Source organism: Protomyctophum bolini (genome assembly GCF_963924005.1).
Source record: "Protomyctophum bolini genome assembly, chromosome: 5".
Classification (NCBI taxonomy): Eukaryota; Metazoa; Chordata; class Actinopteri; order Myctophiformes; family Myctophidae; genus Protomyctophum; species Protomyctophum bolini.
Window position 1 is genome coordinate 10,121,904 of NC_137866.1, and position 24,713 is coordinate 10,146,616.

A 24,713-nucleotide genomic window follows, 5' to 3' on the forward strand; every position below is an offset into this window, starting at 1 on the left:
GTAAGGAAGCCATACACACACACGCAAGTGCACACAGTCCGCACATGCGCGCACGCACACACACGTAGCCTAAGATTTAGACTCTCATAGATGTATTTATCGATTTTGACATTTTCAATCTACGAGAGTCTAAGGCTCCATTTACACTGGCAGCCAAATACAGCCTGCATCAGATCTGTGTCACATCCAGATTGGAATCTGATTTGTTTAAATAAGTCTAAATGCAGACAGGCCACATACAAGTTCCAATGTGACTTCTGTCTCAGTCACATCCACATCTGTCTCAATCTGAATGCAACAACCTGATCTAAATCCGATTCCAATCTGGATGTGGCACAGGTCTGATTCAGGCTGGATTTGGCTGCCAGTCTGAACACGCAGATCAGATCTGGTCACTGGCAAACGGCATGCAGTGTGAATGGTCGGGCCAAAATATCAGATTTCAGAAATAAATCTGATTTGACTGGATGTGACTGCAGTCTAAATGAGGCCTTGGGTATCATGCCCCATGGTCCTGAGCGCAGAACCCGCTGCCTCCGTAGCTACTCTGAACATGTACAAATGCTAAATCTAAGGCGCTTACCCTACTGCCCCACTTGTCAGGTTGGTTTGCGTCTAAAACCCGTAGGTCCGTAGTTTTCAATAAAAAAAGTGCTTGATCCACTCTGTCTCGGAATCTGTCATCCATCTTTAGCAGTAGGGTAAGCACCTGAGGGGCATGATACTTTAGACTCTACCTTAGGGGCATGATACCTTAGACTCTTGTAGATTGAAAATGTCAGAATTGATAAATTCATCTACAAGTCTAAATCTTAGCAGCACACGCACACACACACACACACACACACACACACACACACACACACACACACACACACACACACACACACACACACACACACACACACACACACACACACACACACACACACACACACACACACACACACACACACACACACACACACACACACACACACACACACACACACACACACACACACACACACACACACACACACACACACACACACACGAATATGCGAAGGGTTCCCGAATCTTTTCAGCTCGAGATCTAAAAGAGAACTTGTGTCTCCCCGGCACCCAATCTTACCAAATGCATTATGTAAGCCAGGGATAATATCTGGCTAGGAGGTCATTGTCGGGAGATAATTCACCGACAATGCCCGGACCTGCTCTGTCGCTCCGTCAAGTATTTGCAGATAGTGGGAATGTTTGCCTCCTCTTACATGATAGTCGCCATGACGGAGGACAGTTTAACCACCTCGGCTTCGCCCCTGAAGGTGAATTATATCCCGACAATGACCACCTAGCCAGATATTATCCCGCTTATTACATGGCTACCTAACATAAATTAATACATTGACCCAAAACACAACAAAAAACAAGTATTCCATAAGTTTGCGCTGGCTGCGTCTGCCCAGCTGCAGAAAACAGGAAGTGAGTTGATCAAATAGAATAAATGTTTGGGTCCTGCTTCGTCTATTTCTCGCTCAAATGTTTTCAAAAACATTTTTGAGAGCAATGTTTAGCTGTAAATGACATTGTGTGTCACTAGTGTGTGTCACTAGGTACAGACTCAGTGAGCACAGTCTCGCGATCGAGAAAGGCCGTCATAGGCAGACCTGTATCCCGAGAGAAGACAGACTATGCACCCACTGCTCACTAAATGAAGTGGAAACCGAGCTACACTTCCTAACCATCTGTCCATTGTACCAAGACATCAGAGACACAATATACTTCCCACAGATTACAACCACACACGGAGATTTTGAAAACATGACCAATGACAAAAAACTCCCATATCTGCTGGGCGAAGTACAACAATGTGCAAACACAGCAGCAAGATTTGTGAGTTGCTGTGATAGGAGAAGGATATCAAATGGAACACAACCACCCTAAAGACTAATCATTGTGTATATTCCTGCACTATACCTGCATCGAGTGATCTTGGTACATAGAAGTTGATCTATTGAAGATTCTGACCTTCAAAGTACATACTTTTTGTTTTGATTGTATTGCTGTATTGTTGTATTGTTCGTTCTGCTTTGGCAAAGTAAACGTATGTTTTCTCATGCCAATAAAGCCCTTTGAATTGAATTGAATTGTGTGTTTACATGGCTGTCATGTTGGAAACGGCAGTAAATCAAGTGGGACGCAGCCGTGCAGCTGGTGCTCAGAGGGTTTGATTAGGCAGCGGTCTGTTATACAGCGGAGCGGTCATTATGATGAGATAACTCACAGCTGAATTAAGCGATTGACCAATCAGAATCAAGCATTCAACCAAGCCATGTAATAATATTAATTAATTAATTACATATTTCAAATTTTACCGTATTTCAAATATGGGAGGAAAGAATGTAATGCTGATGTGATGTGTTGGGAGTTTGTAGATCTGATATGTACACTATTTAAATTAAATAAATATAATGATAATGATAATTTTTAAAGATTTAAGGTCTAAAACGTTTTGGAATTATTATTATTTTATTTATTTTGGGGGGGGGGACAGAGTCTTTTGAAAACATTTCCAATTAAAAAAACTTTCAAAAAGAGGATATTTACTTGCACCACAAAATGGGTCACAAGCCCATGATTGGGAAACCAAACTTGGGGTGCAGACAGCTGTAGTGACTGCTGTAGACGGACACCCATGCCGTGATAGGTAATAAGACCACAACAGGACATCTCCCGCTCTTGACTCGTTCAGTAGAATTCAAGATGTCGGGTCTATTTTTAGCACAAGGGGTCAGTTATAATGGGGGAGGAAATTAGGTAGTCATGCCTTTCCTGTGTGCCTTCCTCATGCCTCTCCTGATTGCTAGGGGTGTCACAATTATTACATAATCATCTAATTGCAATTATTTTGTCATAATCATAATCGTTACCATGTTGAAAGATATTCATACAATGACGATAGTAGATGAGCTAATTCCGTTATTTTTATAAAAGGCAAAACTAATGAACTTCCCGTTGCAAATAGATTATTAGAAATGCAGACTCACTCCTAATCTTCCGCTGTAGTCTGAAAACTCACCTCCTCATTTTAGCCCATAGCACTTGCCGTAGCACTTGCACTATAGCCTCAATGACCTTACAGTCGTATGCGAAGGCTACACTGTCATTTTGATTGCATTTTATCTATATATTGTATGTATACTCATAGTTTCATTGTACATATATTCTACTAGATTAGACGGACGTTAGGCTCTCAGCTTGTTTATGATCCTTGATGATTATTGATATGTATTTAATGTTTACCATCTGTTGCTCTTGCTTATTGTAAATCGCTTTGGATTAAGAGCGTCCGCTGAATGCCTAAATTATAAATTGTATCAGGCAAACAGGAATGTAATTTCTATTCATAATGTTCCAATTTCCAATTCCAATAACACAATTAAATCAAATTAACCGCAATTATTTCTGTACAGATTGAATCGTCAACTTAAATGTGTAATCGTGCTTTGCCAGGTGTTCATCTTCTCCCGCTCTGAGGTGACTCCCGGGGAGTTTGAGTGCTGGGGTCACTTTGCTGAGGTGTGGGGGCTGAAGGCCTACGTCACCTGGATGACCGTGGCGGTCTTCGTGCTGCCTGCGCTCATTATCACCATCTGTCAGGTAATTTAGAGGTGTGGAATTATGATGAGCTCTTATCACCTGTCACCAGAAGGTTGCCAGATTCAGCTTCCACTGAAGTCCCTTAAAGGGGGAATGCTACTCGTCTTCAACATTGAACTATGTCAACTCATTAATACAGTATACTTCAGAGTTGTTGTGTGAACATAATAAAAAGGTCGCCTCGGTCTGTTTAGCCTAGAACTGGATCAGTGACATACAGTAGGGAAGGTGATCCCTACAGGTTTGTTATGGGTTTTTGCATATAGCATTCATTGTAGTACACCTCTAGCTCTAAATAAGAAAATGAGGTTGCAGCGCATCAATAATGGGTTTTCAAAGTGAGTGTGAGAGAGAGTGGTCCAGTATACATATCAAAAGTAGGAATTTAAAAAGTCGCAAAAAGGCAGCAGATCCAACATTTCAAATCAATGGAGTACTCCAAAGTACTCCACCTTGTTATTGGGAAATAAACGATGAGCTATGAGGCTATGAGCCTTCATCAGAGCCTGACCTCTGGTAGCTCTGTCATATTATGGTCTGTTCTGTTGGAACGGCGATTCTCAGAATTCAGTTTGAAACGAAGCCACAGAACACCGCCCAAAAACAAATGAAGTAGTGTAGTGTTCTAGCAAAGAGGAAATTTTGGAATGCAACAACGTCAGCAATTGCGCGTATAAAATAAATAAATACAGACATTTCCAATGCCTGCTTGACACGAGTGTCAGGGATAGACAAGTTGTCAAAAAACTTGTAGAATCAGCAGGAATCTAGAATCAGCAGGAATCACAGAATTGTAAATGCGTTTTCTAAAAAATATTCCAATCCAATACTATCAATGTGTGTGTTATTTATAAAATATGCTTGAAGGAGAATTCCATGCTAGAAGGCTTTCTTACCTTTCTTACCTGTCTTTGTAGTTGTTACCTCCCCACCAAAGAGGTCCAGGTGTTTTTTTGTGAATGGGGCTATGGGGTGTTGTGCTAATTTGCTTATTTCCATCGAAATAAGTAGTAAACTGTGCCGCTTGAGATATTATTTACATTATGAAGAGAGGATATATACAAAGAAAATATAATTTTGAGCAATGGAAATAAGCGAATTAGCACAACACCCCATAGCCCCATTCAATTCCCATTCAATTCAATGCAATTCATTTAGGGCTTATGGTAAGGGAAATAGCCAATAAGGAGCTTTTGCACAAAATAACACCTGGACCTCTTTGGTGGGGACGTAACAACTACAAATAAAGATAAGAAAGCCTTCTAGCATGGAATTCTCCTTTAATTTAAACATTGAAATCAAAAGAAAGAAGTTGGAGAACTCTTGTACTGGAGGATCTAGTAGAGAGCCCTGAGGGGCCCTGGTCAACTAAGTGTATATATAGGATTTAAGTGGTTAATAAATCAATTGTTTATATTCTATTCATTGTGCAGGGGCCGCACCATCTTGGTATTGCATAACACTACTGTGGCTACACTGGGCAGCTCACCAATGCGAATGCATTCGGTATAGGGTCAAGAAGGTCATGGCTGTAAAATAAATACAAATTTAAAAATAACTACCCTGTCCATAAAACAATAAAATATTGACAGACTGCTGGCTGAACTCTTAGCACCTTAGAATATCCATCCTGGAACCATGGCTATGACGATTACATAAAGCAATAGTATCCTACAATCAAGTTGGTTGTGAATGAAATGCTTTGTTTTCACGGAGAGGCGCAGTTTGGCCGCCAGGGCCGTTCAATAAACTGGTGGCAGTTGTGGTGCTCTCTGAATGATCGTCATCAGACAGTTAGTGTTATATAGCATCCTGGGGAAAGGAATAGCCCATTTATACTACGTCGTACAGCGGTGTCAGTGTCACACATGCACACACACACACACACACACGATCTACAAGCTAACAGCACGTCCCATTGCCGCGCCTTGTTAGCTTGTAGATCGGTTACTTTTGGCGCGCGACACATGTCATATGGTGAAGTATAAATCAGGCTTAAGCATTCTGGGCTGCCTCCCATGCTGCTCTATTTAGGGAAAGATATGCTCAGGGTTCAACTATTTCCCTTAATTAACACGGCAGTGGGAGGAGAGTCCCAAGATCTGCATGGCCACTCTGACAGAGAGCCGCTTTAAAAGAAAAAGCCAAACTGTGCCAGATATATTACCCAGTTGTGGAAGACCTGTCTCTGATTTATTCTTCATATTATTTCATGTCAGGTGTATGCAGCAGAATTCCTCAGGCATGAAAAGTGTCTGCTACTGCCAGACACGTCAGATTCAGCGTGCGTCATCACGATTGAGCTGGATGGCAACATACTGTGCAGTATCGTGTAGCCGTCAGTCAGTCAGTGGTGGACAGTAACAAAGTACATTTACTTCAGTACATTTTTTAATGTACTGGGGTTCAGGGGTTGAGTACTTTGTCTACCACTGATGGCCACATACAGTATCATGTAGCCCAGTGCCCATGAAATCCTGCCTCCTGTGAGAATGTGCCTCCCTGTGACATCAGTGCATGTATAAAAACAGAGAGAAAAATAAATCAGGCATGTGAGACGTCATGGGAGGAACGGTTCTGCTATATTTAATAAAACATCATGCATGGGGGTGAAAAAGCATATTGGCTGAATTGTCTATTATTAGATATAATGTGAGATGACGGATGCAAATCATAATTGAAGTTGCTCAGCTATGGTTTGTATGAAAAAGATGGCTCATACTGTAAACATCGTAAAATCGTTTTAACAGATGGGAGGCATAATGTCATGAAGTCATAATGTCATAAACTTTCCCGTCATTCCCTAGAACATAATCAAGCAATAATGCAGAAATAAATAAATAAAAACAAGGAAATTAATCTGGACCATGTTGGCCATAATCAGTCCCTTTGCATCACTGAAAACGAATATACTCAAATCCTGAGGCTTGGAGGATTGGATCTCTAGCTTTATCCTAATTCTACGTCTCAATATTGTTGTTGTTATTAGGTTGTGTTAGTAGTTATAGTTAGTAGCTGTAAGAGTAGTGACAGATAAACCTTCTTGATTTACATTCGTAGAAAGTAAAACTTTCAAACGTGCGTCCCTTTCAGATAAGAATCTTCCGGGAGATTCACAACAACATCTACCTGAAGTCAGAGAGGGTGGTGACGGCTGAGCTGAAGCGGAACGAGGTGGTGTTCCGCTTCAACAGCATCAAGAAGGAGGACGAGCGCTCCAGGGAGAGGGGGAGGAGGTCGTCGGGAGGGGGAGCGGCGAGGGACTCGAGGAGAGGTTCCGTTCTGAAGGGCGTGAATAACAACCCCTCGGGCTCTCACAATAACACTCACAGCGGCCAGGCGGGGGAACGCTATGACTATGCGTCACCCGTCACTCAGTACAGCAGCTGCCATGGAGAACACAACACAGCGGGCACACAACAAGGACCACTGATTGCTGTGGAGAACCACGCGAGTGTCCCCACCGCCGCTGTGACCACCCCGTGTTGCGACTGTCGCCGCGGACCTACCGCCGGCTGCTACTGCCAGGAGTCTTATGCCTCCTATGAGCAGGAGCCCGCTGGTTGCCACCGGGGGTCACCTCGCACCTCCCTGGACTATGTGGCCCCGCTGGCCCCCAGCGGTCCGCCCCCCAGCATCACCAAGGCCATGTCCAAGACGGTGAGGATGACGCTGGTCATCGTGCTGGTCTACACTATCTGCTGGTCGCCATTTTTCATTGTCCAGCTGTGGGCCGCCTGGGACCCCAACCCCCCATCCCAAGGTTAGTCTGAACCAGACCTGTGTGGGACATTTTGTTGCAAGAGGATGTATTCGTGTTTACCTCTGACAATGAGGTCATGTTTTCACCCCCGTCTGTCTGTCTGTTCTGAACAGATTTGCCCAAAGGTTGCTCCTGGGCCAAGGTAGAATTGATTAAGGTTTTTCATGCAATTGGCCAAAAGGGGGTATGGTTTTGGGCAATAGGAACTGAATAACTTCATCCCCCTCTCTCCACAGTCCACAGTATCATATGTCTTCTGGTCTGGCCCAAAGCGCTGGGGAAGAGCCAATTAGCGTCTGCACTCAGGGCCCAGGCTGTGATTGAGACTCCGATTGGCCCTTCCAACTTTTCGTTTCTGCAAAACGCCCTGATTAAGCAAATTTATATAAAAAATGCTTTAGTGGGAGGGAGTGCAGGTCACAGCAGCTCACACAGCTGTCAGCAGGAGAGTGGGCCCTTGTATTTACCATTCACACAGCTCACTAGAAGAGATCAAATGGTTATTGTTTTTTTCTGTAGCCAATTATAATCTGACAGACAGGGCAGGGCAATTCGGGTCTATCTGTGTGCTTCGCTGGTGTCAGACGTATTTGTATTCTGTATGAATGTTACACAGGGATTTAAATAAATCTTTCTATAAATCTCTTAACGTTGTATCCGAGTCAAGGTTTTGCTGATCTTTTGAGAGTTTCAATTCCGCTATAGACTTTTGGACTGGAGACCATAAATTAAGCAAGGATGTCCACATCAGCCCACACAGCGCAGACCGGGGCAGACCGGTTGGCAGAAGACATGATAATGTGAATTCACGTGACCGGGATGGTTTACCAGGCTATCTCTCACCTGCCTTTCCCATCAAATAAAGCAGATAATGCCCAAAAGGAAAGAAGCACTGCAAGACTTTCTTTTCTGGGATGGATTGATTTGGCTTTACACATTTGGGCCTGTATGTTGTCTCTTAAGTCACTGAGTGCACCTTTCTCACAGTCCAGGTAGTCCAAAGCGATCTGGTTTACAATTTTGTCGGTCTTTGACTCCAAATAGGATTATATCTCCATTAAACCAAGGACACTAGCCAGTCGTGACACCAATGTATAAGATACAGGGTTTAGGTAGGGTCAAACAGAATGACAGTGTGACAGTTCTGGCCACCGTACAATTCTAAGAGACAGAGAGCATCTGCTGATGTATTTTCTGGCAGCCAGTTGTGAACCATGGATAGTGGAGCCAAAAGGCAGGTTACTGCAGTCAGTTGGGCTACATTACAGAGTGACTGGGTTTTCTGTCCCTCTCATCTGAACATAGGAACAAAGCCCCCATGGCTAAAATATAAGCAGTTTACTTCCCCTGCTGCTTTCGCAATCCAGCCAGATGTGGTCATGTCCTCAATAAATGTTTGGCAGCAAGCACAGAGAGTTCAAATAAATTGCAGGGAAACAGAGATAGGTATGTACACATTCATATGTGAGTACTTGTATTGCACACTCACTCATGTCTAGGGGATATACTGTACCTCACAGTGCCAACAACCAAACCATACTGTATGCACACATTCTCACACACACACACACACACACACACACACACACACACACACACACACACACACACACACACACACACACACACGAGATATATCTGATTACGATCAGTTGTTTAGTCTGAACTCGGTTTGCACTATTCATTTTCCTGAATTGGCAATGATGAAATAAGCAGGTCCCATTCAAAACAGCCATGATAATCAGAATTCGGAAAACTTGCCAAAAGGAAGCAGACATTGCGAGGAACATGATACAATGACCATAAACGGTTTATATTCATAGTCAACGGTGGGCGCACATGTTTATATTTGGCTCATAGGAGAGAGGAGAGGAATGATATGACCTTTTTCTTCTTCATCTAGGCTTCATTACTGTACTGTAGCCGTCACTACCCTCTAGTGTACTGTAAGCCATCAGTACTTAGCCCACTGGCTCTACTGTATGACTGTGTGTGTGTGTGTGTGTGTGTGTGTGTGTGTGTGTGTGTGCGTGCACGTGTACATGTGTCAGCATCTACATGTGTTTAACCTTGCACCCCCCCCCCCCCCCATACTGTATAATGTATTCAGTCTTACGTTAGTGTGCATGCGTGTGCATGTGTGTCCTCTTTGCCTGTGTGTTGTAGGTGTGACCTTCACCATCCTGATGCTGCTGGCCAGCCTGAACTCGTGCACCAACCCATGGATCTACACAGCCTTCTCCAGCAGCGTGTCCAGAGAGCTCCAGGGCCTGCTGCGCTGTCGGCAGCGGCCTGACCGACGGGGCTCTATGCACGACGACTCCACCACCACACACACCTCCACCACTTTTAAAGACACCCAGTACTGACAAAATATGAACGCAATAGCATAGCGACGCAAAGAAAAGACACGGGTCAGGTGATCGCCGTTCAAAGGGGTGAGGACAGCAGCATGTCAACTGCTGATGCACACCCGCATCGCAATGCACCATGATGATGCTGCTATTGCCATCGGCGAGAACTGACAACAGAGTGTACATGCTAGTGATATCCAATGTCACCACCAGGCTCAGAGGCAAAATGGTAAATGGTGCATTTATATAGCGCTTTTATCCAAAGCGCTTTACATAGATTGTGCATTACATTCACCCATTCACACACACATTCACACACCGATGGCGGCGGAAACGCAAGGCACCAACCTGCAGTGCACACTAGGGGCAATTAGGGGTTCAGAGTCTTGCTCAAGGACACTTGGACACTAACTGTAGGGGAGCTCGGGATCGAACTGGGAACCTCACGGTTCCCATCCCGGCTGCTCTGCCAGCAACTCTACGCCTGAGCCCCAGGCAGTGGCTGAGGCAGAGGCAGTAACAATAATATGGGAGAAACTGCAACTGAATAGACCCGACTCAAGGAATTTAATTAACAAACAATCCGAGAAATAACAAGAGAGGATATTGCGGAGCCAGCCAGATTATCGGTGGTGTGTGTAAGTGGATGTAATGGCATGTGTTGTACAGTAGGACGCAGAACCAAACAAACGAGACATGCACTGCTGGAATTGAGAGGACCATCTAAATGTGTTCCATGGAATGCACCGGGTCCAAGTGACTGAGTGACAATCCCCGCCTCACTACAGGCCAACAGACAGAACAGAACAGTGGAGTTAGAGGAGATGTTACACACCAACCATAATAAGGAGCTAGCAGAGCCCCCATCAGACGTCACCTGTTTCTCTCCAACCGCCCCTGGCGCTGGGGGAAGGGTGGCAGTGAAGATGTCAACACTCAACAGCACACCATGGAGAACCATGATGATTATACAGCAGCTGTCAACAACAACATCTGCCTCACCAAATCTGTCCTTGAAGGAAACTCATAATTTATATTTTCTATTTAACGTCACTCACCCATCGAGAAGAATCCTGTTTGATAATTTGTACACTGAAACTATAAATCACCTGTCCTGAAAATCACCTGCAGGATTTGTTGCATTAATAGACTAATGCCTAATGTACAAAGCAAAACAAATCTGTGAGCTTTGGGTCAGAGGGTGAGTAACAGAGAGAGAGAGAGAGAGCACCATATGAGAGAGGGTAGACTAGAGGACTGCTGTTGGACAGAGATCAGACAGGGGATTGCATGGATGTTACAACTGTTACAACTGCTGGAGCAGTCTTGCGAAAGCTGTAGTAGTTGAAATCAAATATTGCACTTTGGTAAAGCAAGGAGAAGGGATCGGAGACGGATGACTGTCTAGGGTTGGATTCATGTTCAGCCATGAAAGCAATCCCATTTCAAAGAACAATAGTGAATTGTGAGATACTGGAGAAAGATATGCTAACACATACAATGCAGCACAGACAGAATAAGGCCTGGAATTTAAATACAGTGTAGAAACAAATATACATGCACACACGCACGCACGCGCACACACACACACACACACACACACGTAAGAACACACACGTAAGAACACACATAGGACTGCACATACATGCAGAAGCAACTCAGACACATATCCACACACAACTGAGAATCAGAAGAAAAGTTACTAAACCAGATTTTCTGCAATCGAGACACAATTGATTGTTAGACAGTATATGTGGTACAAAGTGGCACTCTCCTGCCATATGTCCCTGTGAAAGTATAAATAATGGACATTGTGAAGAGGACACAAGGTATGAGTCATTCAGCACAGCAGCATTCCATGTAAACTGATCAACGTTGTATGATATATTTATTGAAATTCTGAAAATGTAAGGCACATTAGTATTACATATTGTGTTTGATGATTGTTGAACGTACACCATACAATTGTGACAGGCTGACATATATGCGTCTCATTAAAAAACAACAAGAACATGGTAAACCAAAGATTCTTAAGCTGGACTGTACATTTTCAGGTGAATGTGTTTTAAAGTGCTACCCAAGATAAGATAATGTATGTTCATCCAAACTAAGACATGTGTATTTATGGGTATATGTTGGAGTGGGGGGTGGGGCATTTGAACACATAAACTGTATTTATGGGTACATGTTGGAGTGGGGGGTGGGGCATTTGAACACATGACTTTGGAATAAGATAACGTCTCCAAAGTTGCTCCAAGTGCTGCTAAGTGCCTCTAATGTTAGTAGCAGTGGCCTCCCCTGCAAGATGAATCTTAGGATGATGTCATGCAATTCATATTAGCAGTGGTGGAAAAAGTGCTCAAATGTTTTACTTTTCATGTTTTCAAATGTATAAAGATCAGTTGAAAATAGCGGATCTACAAGCTCACAATGTGTTGCAACTTGACACATTGTGAGCTTGTAAATCGGCTATTTTCAAATGGCCGAAATGTATCAGCTCTCAACTAGTAGAACTAGAACTAAAGTTTTCAAATGATTGTAGTGGAGTAAAAGTACAATATTTTCCTCTGAGATGTAGTGGAGTAGAAGTAGAAGTATAGGAAATTGAAAATACTCAAGTAAACTGCAAATACGTCATCATTGTACTTGAGTACAGTATTTGAGTACATTAGTTACTTTCCACTGCAAATTAGCCACGTTATTCTTAGACAGATCTTCAGACATACAGTATGTCACACCTCCAGCCATTCATTCTTTTCTCTATTTATTATGTCTATGAGAATATATAATGTATCTATTACAGTTCCTATAGTACTGCCTAATGTTCATGTACAGGTTTTATATAACACATTTTTTCCATTTCTTGATATGCAGAGTACAGCATTATGCCCTTCAACTGCATGGCAGACCCTAAAATATAATGATCTTATTAACACTAAACATTAATTTAATTAACCTTACTTAATTGACTGGGATCCCCCAGGGGTCTATGCCTTTCCACCATACATCAAATCGCTCTGCCCAAAATAGCCAATCTAGATCTAGATATAGATCTTCTATCCCTGAATATTGATGCTAGGGTTCAATCTATTTCAACATTTAGTTTTATAAGATCATGCTTATAGCAACCACACATGCTATAAGGTGTATAATGTCCTGTGTGTGAAAACAAACGAGTCAAAAAGAAAGTCTGTATGCAGAAAAACCATTGTTTTCAGATAAAATGTTCCTGAAAATACTAACATTCTCTGAATAGTGTTTTGGCTCATTCTGGGTGAATTCTGCACGTCCTTGCACATGAAACCAGTGCTGTGTGAATCCGGAGGACAATACTGGCACGTGTCCCTTTCAAGAAGTCTTGAGAGCTCTGCGGCAGGTCAAATATTTCCTCTGCATTCAAGGTGTTTTGTCTTTCCACGGGTCACATGCATGTGTTCCACAGACGCAAACCCTCAACTTTGATCTTTGGCCAAATGAAGGGCAGCAGCAGTCACATGTCCTGTGTGTCTCGCGTTGTTGTATCAGGAAAGAGATTAACTTCTCCCAATCCCTCGGGCATACATTCGTGTATTTCACTTTCCTGTCAGGAAGTGGAGGGGTCAGCAGATGATTCTTTGTCTCTGCTGATGCCGCCGACCTTCAGACCTGTCCAGCCCCACTGGATGGTGGTGATGTGGAAGTGAATTTGGCCAGACCACATACACTCTACTCAACTGTGGATTATGCAGTCCGTGTAGCCATTAGTGTAACCAACACAATAACGAATGCACTCCTGGCTACAACTCTGTGCACATTAGGCTACAACCAACATTCCCATGATTTTCCACATGGCTTCATGTGATTGTGGATGACCTTACAGTAGTTATCATCACACCAGCAACTGGTGATATTGTCACTGCCCATCTGTAAATCAGCACCTGGCTTGTGTTTGTGCGTTTGTGTGCACTACAAATTCATGTACTGTGTGAGAGAGAGAGAGAGAGAGAGAGAGAGAGAGAGAGAGAGAGTACAGTGTGTGCGTGCGTGCATGTGTGTGTGTGTGTGTGTGTGTGTGTGCGTGCGTGTGTGTGTGTGTGTGTGTGTGAAAGAGACTGTGTGCGTGCAATTTTATGTGTTCGGGATGCCGATGACATCCAGGCTTAACAAAGTCTGATGTCTAAATCCAAGGTCACTTCTTCATTACAGGGGAGGGGGAGGGGGGGTGGGGGGCAAAGCTTCTCACCAGGCTACCACGCTGACAGGGCATTCAAGAAATAAACGACTCTTCTGCGTGACTGTACAGAAGGACAGGGTCTAGGTGAACTCCGCTGTTGAAATCAATTAGGGTCAACGAAGGACTTTATCCAGCAGCTTTGAGGAATGATGGATCGCCCTCAGCCTTGACCGAAGGAAGTATAAATCAGAGACAGCGCCATGGAGCGCCACAACGCTGAACAATGTGTCTGTGTTGCTCAACTCAAGATGCTTCTACAGACCTGATGACTGCTGAGGCCATTACTAAGCTCATTCCAAGACACGAGGAGGCCCCGAGTGACCAACTTACACAACCAAGGCCCAGCCATGCACAGTAATATCTTCATTGTGCGTGCGAGTGTACAAATGGAACCAAATGGACCCGTAGATAAACACTTTTCACAATTTAATGTACTGTGTATTTTTACTGCATACTTCAGATTGTACTTGATAATCAGAGTGGGGAAATGGAAAAACAATTGACACTGGTGAAAAATAATGGGTTGCAAAAATTGTACAATAGATCATGACTTTTCAAAACAAAATGTGTCATTGTTTGCACATTTACAGTATTTGTCAGACTTGATTTAGGACTTTTTTATGGGGAATGTCGGTGATAACAGCTGTGAATTTATTTTTTGTTGCAGGATATATTTTCTTACTAAGGCTTATAAGGCATTTGGACTCAAATATTTATAGCTCCAGTGGAATGGTTAGCAATTTTTTTTTCTTTCAATAATACAGATTCTAGTCTTTTGAATGCAAATAAGGCCTAGTAAATTATGTTAAAAGTATAAAGTTATGTAATGTAACACATTTTGTCCAGAAACCCCCGAAGGATAAAGGCTCGTTTTATGACTTCACATTGCCATTGCCTGTATCTGCATGGCTTTATAAGAGCTGGTAATGTGTAATTATTTGTAATGGTAAAAACATGTGAACAGTATACTTTATGGTCTGCCTGCATGTTTGACGTTCTTCTGCTGGTTTTATTGGCTAAGAGGTCTGTTAAAATATACCTGTTGTTGGCTATGGTTGTTTGTCTATTTCATCTGCTCAGGGCCAATATTGGCACACAGAAAAGAATGGTGCGTGCAAACGAACAATACAATGTTACAGAAACTGAGTTCTTTGTGTGAAACATGGGGGGGGGGGCTATGATGCAGGATGATGTTTTCATAAAGACGGGGGGAAAAAATCATTCTCCCCTTATATGGTTGCTTCTTGTCTGGCAATAGCCTCCAGAAGTAAAGCGGATTAGTTGACAGGAAGAGAGGGATGATAGACAGACATTACAAAGGCTGCATGGTTGTGATTTTATTCACTTCAAACATAGGCCGAGCTGTTCTGGATGAAGGAACTATACATTGTAACACCGTGGTTCATTGGTTGTACCCATCCATGAAATAACTAGAACAATAATTGTTATTACAGCATGGAATCCGGTGAAAAATATACAGTCCGTTTTCTGACTGTTCTACTGCAGTGTGTTGACATTGTTCTGCTTGACGACATAAGTGTGAGACGTGAACAGTAAATAGTGTCTGTGTAGAACCAGAAATCTGTGACTTCATGTGAGAATCATTCGTGTGTTTCCACTCTACCGGGTCCCACTAAGCCCATTAGTGTCTGCTCCTAAAGTCACTGTTTTACACACCTCTGTCAGACCAGCTTTGATCTGCCTCGCAGCACACACACACGCACGCAGCCATGCATGCACACATGCACGCACACACAAGACACAACGTATGCTCACAGACACATGCACAGTTGCACACAAGCCCCAGATTCCACTACAGTAGCTCATTTCACAGTATGGTGCCTTTAATGTGATTACACACAAAGCCAGATGAGATGTTAATTCTCATGTGATTCTGTTTCTTTACTCAACACACTAGCAATATCCAAATACTCAACACACGCTTTTTTAGCACAGAGTTTTGTTTTTTGTCTGCACACTTTACAATAGCACTTTTGTCTTTAATTCCATTCTCCTCCATTAAAGCAATCCGGCAGACAGAAACTTAACAAATTAGGTAGATAGAGATAGAGAGTAACAGTACGTGCTTTTGTTAATACATGTATTTTTTGTTTTGAAACAATAACCATATGTTGTTATTTATTTCTGCGGCAATTAAATTAATTGTAGGTCAGTCACTTCATCTGGCCTGGTGGAATTAAATTAAATTTCTAACCACCACACCAGACCATTTTTCAGCATACTTTTACTGTGTTTACTACGAACATTTTTACGAACTCTTTTTCGAGGTTTGGTTTCGAAACCTCAAAACCACAGCTTAAAAGATATTTATTAAGGTTCCTTGGCTTACACCATAGTGCACATGACATTTCGTCTCGGCTCTTCATCAGATGTTTGATGAACAGAGTATGTTCATCAGATGAACAGAGTATGTTCATCAGATGAACAGAGTATGTTCATCAGATGAACAGAGTATGTTCATCAGATGTCTGATGAAGAGGCGAGAGGCTTGAAACCTCATGTCCACTATGGTGTAAGTAACCTTAATAAATATCTTTTTTAAGCTTTGGAGAATTTACCCAGTGTGCGGACCTTACTTTTATGTGTATATATATATATATATATATATATATATATATATATATACTGTATATATATTTGTTTTTGGCTTTTCTGCCTTTATTGATAGTATCAAGTGAAGACATAGAGAAGGGGAGAGACACGCCGCAAAGGTCGTCCTGAACGGGACTCGATCACGTGACGCACTGTCAGGCCAAAGCCTATATGTGGCATGCGCCTGGACCATTTGGCCAGCGAGTGCCCCAGCGGACCTTACTTTTGTTCTAAATATTATAGCCTAACCCACTCCTCAACTTCACCTGTTGCCTATATACTAATGCAGACAACGTAAGTATTATTATTGGGGCGTGCCTATTACTTGATCTTTTTGTGAAGACATTTATATGAAATATAATTTTCTGCCATTCAGTGCTGCTACAGCAAACACTGCATTTATTCCGTAGCTCTTTGTGCTCCGCAGTTCAAACAGCACCGCTATCATAATAATTTGATATCATAGGATGCCAGCTTTACACGTCAATATTACAAAACGTCACCACACACACACACACACACACACACACACACACACACACACACACACCATTTATTTAATACAAGGACACAAATATTTACAAGGGGCTGTACAAAATGCAGTCAGCTAATCTTGGACAAATACCCACACACCCTTCAGGTGTACAAGTAACAGCGTCTTCGCCATATTTGGCCGCTACCGATAGTAGAAGAGATTGCACAGAATTTTGCAAGCTTTTTAGCTGCTTTTTTGCATCCCAAGTTGTTGGAAACCAGTATATGTCCTAGGCTGCCAAAAATAAACAAGTAGCTATAGCCTAGCTCTGTGATGGTCTGGAGGAGCGGCTGGTATTTAATGACTTTGACATTTAATGGCTTCTTCTAAGCTAGAATCAAAGGTTCAGGCCACTTCAAGAATGGAAACTGATCCGTTTCCTTCATTGACAACAACATTTGGTCTATTTAGCAGAGAGATGTGCAAAGATTTTCAGGATTTTCAGTAGAGTTGAAACATGAAAGGTTTGACACAGGAATGTTTTTACATTCTCAGAGACAGTGTAAAATGTTTAGATATGTCCAACTATTCTGAAGCCCTATATATTCATAGCAGCTAAGCATGTAACCATACACTCAACTCACGATACGATACGTATCACGATATGAGGTTCACGATACAACTTTTCACGATATTTTAAACACAAAATTATTTTCCAGGAAAATCTCTTTACCCCCCCTCCCGAGCTTTTTTTCACATTTTTCACATCCTAATAGCAGCCATTCAGAATGTGTGACATGGTTTCTGTAACAAACAAGCCCTGTGATGTGATGCAAACAATGAGGTACATGGAGGGGGTCAGTTATTATGTCCTCAGAGACCCTCACAGTCTCAGAGCCAGACCGTTCCCACTCCAGGGACACATTGGCTTGGACACAGAGATCGTTCAAGTCCAGCCAAACCAACTGACTCCCTGTATAAAAGGACCTTGTGTCTCTTCAAATCGAGGAACAGGGAAGATCTAGCCAGCTCCCTAACATCCCTGTCATCATTATTCAGAATGCTCAATAGATGAGATAAGAGATATGCGCATGCTGATACAAATCCATGAGTCATTGGGTACACCCAGCCCGCCCTCCCACTGAGGATGGAAAATAATATCACGGGTGCTGTGTGTGTTCAGGGCAAACCACTTACGTACTAAGCTCACTGTTTTGTTGTTCATTTCGCTTAGTACGTTCTGCTGGAGGTGAACATTGGAGAAAAAGTGTTGTACTTTAGACAGTTCTATTGGTCTAATGGCCTCTAGCTTCATGGTTAAAGGCAGAGAGCATCTGTCGATAAAGTCTAACCTAGATGTGAACTCGGACAAGATGAATGTTAACTTGTTCCTTCCATTCTCCTGCAATGTTAAACTTATGCCCGAGATAGTATGTCTCATGAAGGGAGAACACTCGTATGGGTTTTGTGACTATTCTGAAATCAGGGCATGTGTCGTTTTTGAGTGGTACCACCGATTTCCTCCGATCCTTCTCTCATACAGCACATTTTATGTCCTTAACCACTCAAGAAATATATCTTTCCTGACTAGCATGTTTTTAATTACTCTCTCTTGCTTGGAAGCCAACTGGACAATATATGTGTAGTCCTGTACTGGGTTAGGGGAAATCACACCGTGGGACACACACACACATTAACCACTGGTCGGTGGAAATTATGAAGTTAACTGCGCTCCATGGTCTGCCAGTCTTAGGCCCTCATTTATCAAGTCAGCGTACGCCAAAATATGGGTGCACGCTGGCATTACCATTTCCGCAAAACCTTGAACTTGAACGTGAGCCAGGACATAAATCACGTTAGGTTGGGAGCTGTCGTAGGCTTTGTCCTCACCTGTCGTAGAACAGTGGAGCAGCATTGTTTGACCAGCTGAGAGGCTGTCACAGGCATCGAAACATATGTATTCACCCCTAAAATGTTAATATAAAACTGTATGTATATGGGCTACATGTAAAAATCACACCTGTGTGAACTGAGTGGTGCACCTCCCCCCCCCCCCCCCCCTCTCTCTCTTTCTCATTAGCAGGCAACAGTACAGCACTATCGCTCTCTCTGTTTTTTCTGGCACAACAGCGCCCCTACTGGTACTTGTTATGATCTGATCGCCCATGGCTGTGTACTTGTACGTGAATACACAATGCACTTGATATGTATTGTGTACTGACTGAACTGTAAGCATACTTTATAGTTAGCTACTGGAGACACCTCAGACAGCAAGGTCAGCTTGCTGCAGCTAGCGGTTGTTATGTCTCAGTGTTGTTAGTCACGTCATTAGGATCCAGCAGCTATATATTTCCTGTATGTGTGTAATAAACTTTGTGAACCTTTAGCGTGATACTGTCTCGTGTCGCGTTATTGTTCTCCCGGGCCCGTCGACCGCCGCCGCCGTACCAAGGTATACTTCAACCGGATTGTCACACACCACCCAGCCGGCACACACTAACTGTCTGTCAAACCAGATGAGGGTCCAGTACTTATAATTTACAACAGTACCAATAGTCATACTCGTGCTCATTAACATCACATACATAGGCGGACGACACATAGGCGGACACGGACATTGCTGCACCACTCAAAAAAAAAAAATAAGAAAAAGAAAAAAAGGAATAGGCCTACATCAACGATGTGTCTTTGTGTCATATTAAATTGGTAGGAGATACGCATACGGGTAGCCCCCCGACCCCCCCTGGAAGAGTTAACTTCCATGACATGGAAGGCATTTGCAGTGCTGCAGCTATAGTCAAAACGGGTAGGCTACTGCAATCTACAGCCATGTCTTTCTCACGTTACGTCTCGTCCTTTTAATTAAGGATAAACCTGACGCGCTCGAATGCCAATAAATGTGACTGCCGATCCAGCGCAAGTGGGGACCGCATCCGCATCTATAGGTAGGCTAACCCAGCCAGCCTGATCCCACCACCACTATAGCCTACCAGTAGCCTACCACATAAGGTTTAGGCTGCGCAGGGAGGCAGTCTATTGAGTCTAATATACAGTAATGTCATAAACGTGCATGCAGGTCACGACAGTGACAGAGACAGACAGAACAGGAGCGGAGGAGGAGATGCAGCTATTTGCAAAACAGCATTTGTCACGGGCTGTGCGTGTCCAAACTCATTCCAATGACGTGAGCAATGTTATTTAATTAATGCTTCACAGAATCACAGGTTCAGGTTTTCGTTCACTAATCTTGTTGTATATTAAATTAATAAACACTTTAATAATTGTATATACAACTAACAACACACAGTGACAGTTGCTTGCAAGTTGCGTGTGCGTGCGTCTGTGTGTGTGTATGAGAGGGGGGGTGAGGAAACGTTTTTATTAACTTTTTTCGTCATGTAACTATGGTTTCCAAGGTCGTACTGCAGTTGTTCATGTCGCAAAAAAACGAGGGTGAGGCTTGATTTCATAGGGCATGCCAGATAGATTTCGGAACGAAATTAAGGAAGGATCAGCTGTTTGCGATCACTTTATAAATGCCGTGGCGACGTGGGTGTACTACGAAACCTACACTCGAATTTGGGGCAGATTTTACACTCAATTGATAAATGAGGGCCTGTGTGCCTATCATAAGTGGTATAGGTGGAGTCAGCTGTTTTCTACAGATAACCTGGATGGAGGACTCACTGTAAATGTCTGTGTACTGTCAGTGTACACTTGAGGTAATTTTATTTACTCAAGTGACCTGATCATGACATCCTGAGAAAGAGTCCCAAATGCATCTCTAAAATCAAAGAAGAAGACTGAATACAGTCTACATGAACTCATGGTTGAAGTCATCTATCCTAAGGCAGAACACATGCTCATTCATACCTTACCTGTTAATATATGCTTGTTTGTTTGTTAGACAAAATATCAGCATCTACTACTAACCACGGAAGGATTCTAGACATGCATTTCATAAAAACCTTATGTGTTAACTGCAACTTATTAGCACGTTATTACATTAATGATGGTAATAATAACAATGGGTGTGGTTGTTATTATTTCATAAAAACAATGGCGTTCTCCGGTGCTACACCTCCGTGCTGACTGACACACACACACACACACACACACACACAACTGCTATGACATACACACACGTCGCGCAGTCATTGAACCCACTTTTATTACACATTACGCAAAACAAAAAACACACATTTCTAACAATTATCTGATCCGCTTATGCATTTGCATTTAGCAGTGTGTATGTGTATATAGTAACTGCTTGTGGTCAGTGTATATAATTGCTATTATGAAAATGATAACATGCAGCTAAAGCCTAATATATTAGTTGGTCAAATATTAGCCTTCCCAATCAATCAGCCTCACCTGCCGCCTATGACAATGTATTATTATTATTATTGGGGTGTGTCCTAGTACTGCAAAGTAGAACATTACGTGTGCGTTCCGATATGTGCCATCGGGAACGCACTCACGTATTAGTTTATATTGCACATATATGTTTTCTAATTGCCATGTTTTCCACTGTTCTGGAATTGCTGCTCCAACCCTGTGGAATGCATTGATTTCTCCCCATAACTCCCCGGATAGCTCATTCCACTCACTGTTTTGATTTATTTTATTCTATCATCTTAGTGAGTTACACAGGTAACATCCCTGAGGGAGAGCTACAGGGCCTTGTGTGATCAATGACACAGGTAACATCCCTGAGGGAGAGCTACAGGGCCTTGTGTGATCAATGACACAGGTAACATCCCTGAGGGAGAGCTACAGGGCCTTGTGTGATCAATGACACAGGTAACATCCCTGAGGGAGAGCTACAGGGCCTTGTGTGATCAAGGTACAGCCTGAAGAGAGTTCATATCCAGTTGGGTTTTGTTCATTAGTGTTTGCTCAAGTGTTTATTTCATTTTGTAATCTTTCTATTTTTGGCCAGTATTTCGTTTTTCTATTTCAATTGTCTTTTGCACTGAAAACGGTCTGGAGTTTGGGAAATAAAAAACTGCATTCCTGACTGTTCTTGGAGCCTTGGCCGTTCAGGCAACTTCACACATGATCTATGATGTAATTTTCTTTATAAAAGACAATTAATTCTGCACCTGATCCACATCAGGAACTTTCCTGATGAAAGTTTACTTAGTTTGTTTAACCAGCATGCAAACTTTATTTTATTTGATGTTGAACTGTTTGTCCTGCACCTGGGCACTTGAGTTAATTAACTTAATAATATAATTTCCTGTCATCCAATCCTGTTGAGACAAACTGTTGCATTTATTCTGCTATACTACTCTGTAGCTGTGTTGCTAAAACAATAGAAAAGAATGCCAGCTTTTTCGCGCCAATGACTAATCTAATCTAAAAACACATCAAACTGTACAGTATAAGCCTACACAACACAACACGGACTCTTATGTTTACCATATATACACACAATGTTTACCATAAGTTCATGTGTCCAACAGTGTACATTCCTTCTGTCTTGATGCAAGGCCACAGATCATCAGCCCTGCCAATGTCACATTTTGCCTCTTACCAAGCCAGACTTTGGTCTAATCGCAAAAGCAAGTGAAACAAAATGGCAAAGACGACAGTGTACAGTAGATACTAATGCAGTGGGAAAAATCACATTCTACATGCAGTCGCCTGGCAGAAATCTGCATTGCCTTTCTAGTTGACTTTACTTTCACTACACCCGTGGTTCCCAAACTTTTTCATGTCAAGGACCCCCAAAAGGGCACAAATTAGCCCACGGACCCCCATTTGAAAACATATGCCAGGGATCCATCATAAAGGAAGATTTGTACGGCTCTAGCCATGATTCTCAACCATTTTCATTTCAAGGACGCCCCGTTTGACCTGCATTAGGCTACTGACCCCCATTTAATGGCATTCCCATCTCTGGGACTCCAATTTATATTGTCAATTTAACTCTGCGAGTGTAACCTATGTAATTCACATGTATACCTTTTGTTTTCCATTTCCTGATCTTCTGATGTATTTGTGATTTTTTTTTATATATATATGATATTGTATTACTCGACGACACTGTAAATGTGTTTAATTACTCAGTGTAATTTCGAGAATAAATAAAACTAACCACTTCAGCCCTATACATTTCGGCCATTTGAAAATAGCTGATCTACAAGCTCACAATGCATTGAGCTTGTAGATCAACTATTTTCAAAGGTTTTTATACATTTGAAAACTTCAAATGGCACATTCTGCATGAGTACTTTTACTTTTATTACTTTAAGTACATTTTGATGCCAATTATTTTGTATTTTGAATTCCTGACTTTTACTTGTAGTTGTAGCATTGATAATTTTACTTAAAAGGAACCCTGGCTAATAAGACAAATATGCCTTAAAACAACTAAAATAAAAATCTTAATTTTATTTCTTTCATAAAAAGAGAATCCTTCACTCAATAGTAACTGCTGCCATCACAAGTTGATGATGTCATATGCCCATATGGTCTAGCCCTATGGAATGTATGGAATGCATATGCTAATAAAAACAACTTAATACTTCCCGAGGTTAATATGAACATCTAAACAATATTTTAAATCCTTTTTATTAGCATGTGCATTCCATAAATTCCATAGGGCTGGACCACACATGGACATATGACATCATCAACTTGATCATCATCAACATCAATGCGAGCAACTCCTATTGAGTGAAAGATTCTCTATTTAAGAAATAAATAAAATATTTAAAGTGTTTTTATTTTTTTATTTTAATTATAGAGGACAAGTATAATGTTTTGAAGCATATATATCTTATTAGCCAGGGTTCATTTTAAGTAAAGACTTTTACTACTACTACTTTTTCCACCACTCAACTAATGTAACAGCTGGGGGCAGATTTAGGTGTATTTAGCTAAGTCCACCATGCAGCAAAGAGAAGAAAAGTCCTGGTGTCAGCATGGCTCAGAGAGTCTAGCCATGTTTATTTGTTCATTCATTCCATTTTTATCCCCACGCTCAGCCATTCCCATTTCCCACATTGCTATACGTCAGTGCTACTCAAAGTGTGGTTCGGGGACCCCCAGGGGTCCTTGAGGTTCCCCAGGCAAATGTTTAAAAAAACATTGTGTTCAGCAACAACACAAATCCTTGCATGACAACATATTGGCATACAATATTTTCTGATTGGGGTCCACAGTTAACATGTTAATTTGTGTGACCACTAGCTGTCCCATGTTTGTGGATAGGTGACCACAGGATGAGGGCGGTCTGGCTGGATTCACTCTCGCTATTATGTCATTTAAATTCAACATCAATATGAAGGCCCCCTGGAGTCACTTTCCAGGCAAGAACCAATCTTCAAGACAACACGTCGCATGGAGTTACAATACAGTTAAAAGAGAACAATAGATATGCTATCTGCTTGCATCGGTAGGGTGTCACACATAAACTACAGCATTGTGCTGGCAGAGCCAAAGAAAGGCAGTCATATGAGAAACTTCCCATGTGCTTTGTACATTATGTTGTGTATATGTGCGTGTGTATCATGTTACACATAGTTGGAGCAGTTATGAGACTATGGTACTGTACACATTGTGGGTCCTAATGTACTCTTTAGTCTTTATGCAGCCACTGGTTCAGACTACATAAATAGAAATGCTAAGTTTAAATCTACGCCACAA

At 42.1% G+C, this 24,713-nt stretch overlaps 1 protein-coding gene across 1 annotated transcript in view; it reads left to right on the forward strand.

Annotated features, from left to right (window-relative positions):
- LOC308315499 (vasopressin V2 receptor-like) overlaps positions 1–11,896 on the forward strand; it is a 29,556-nt gene extending 17,660 nt beyond the window's left edge. The window contains exons 5-7 of the mRNA XM_080763516.1: positions 3,493–3,639; positions 6,733–7,402; positions 9,569–11,896. Coding sequence (XP_080619642.1) covers positions 3,493–3,639; positions 6,733–7,402; positions 9,569–9,771 — 1,020 coding nt within the window. The 3' untranslated portion in view covers positions 9,772–11,896. The remainder of the gene's footprint in view (positions 1–3,492; positions 3,640–6,732; positions 7,403–9,568) is intronic.
- The last annotated feature ends 12,817 nt before the right edge of the window (positions 11,897–24,713 follow it).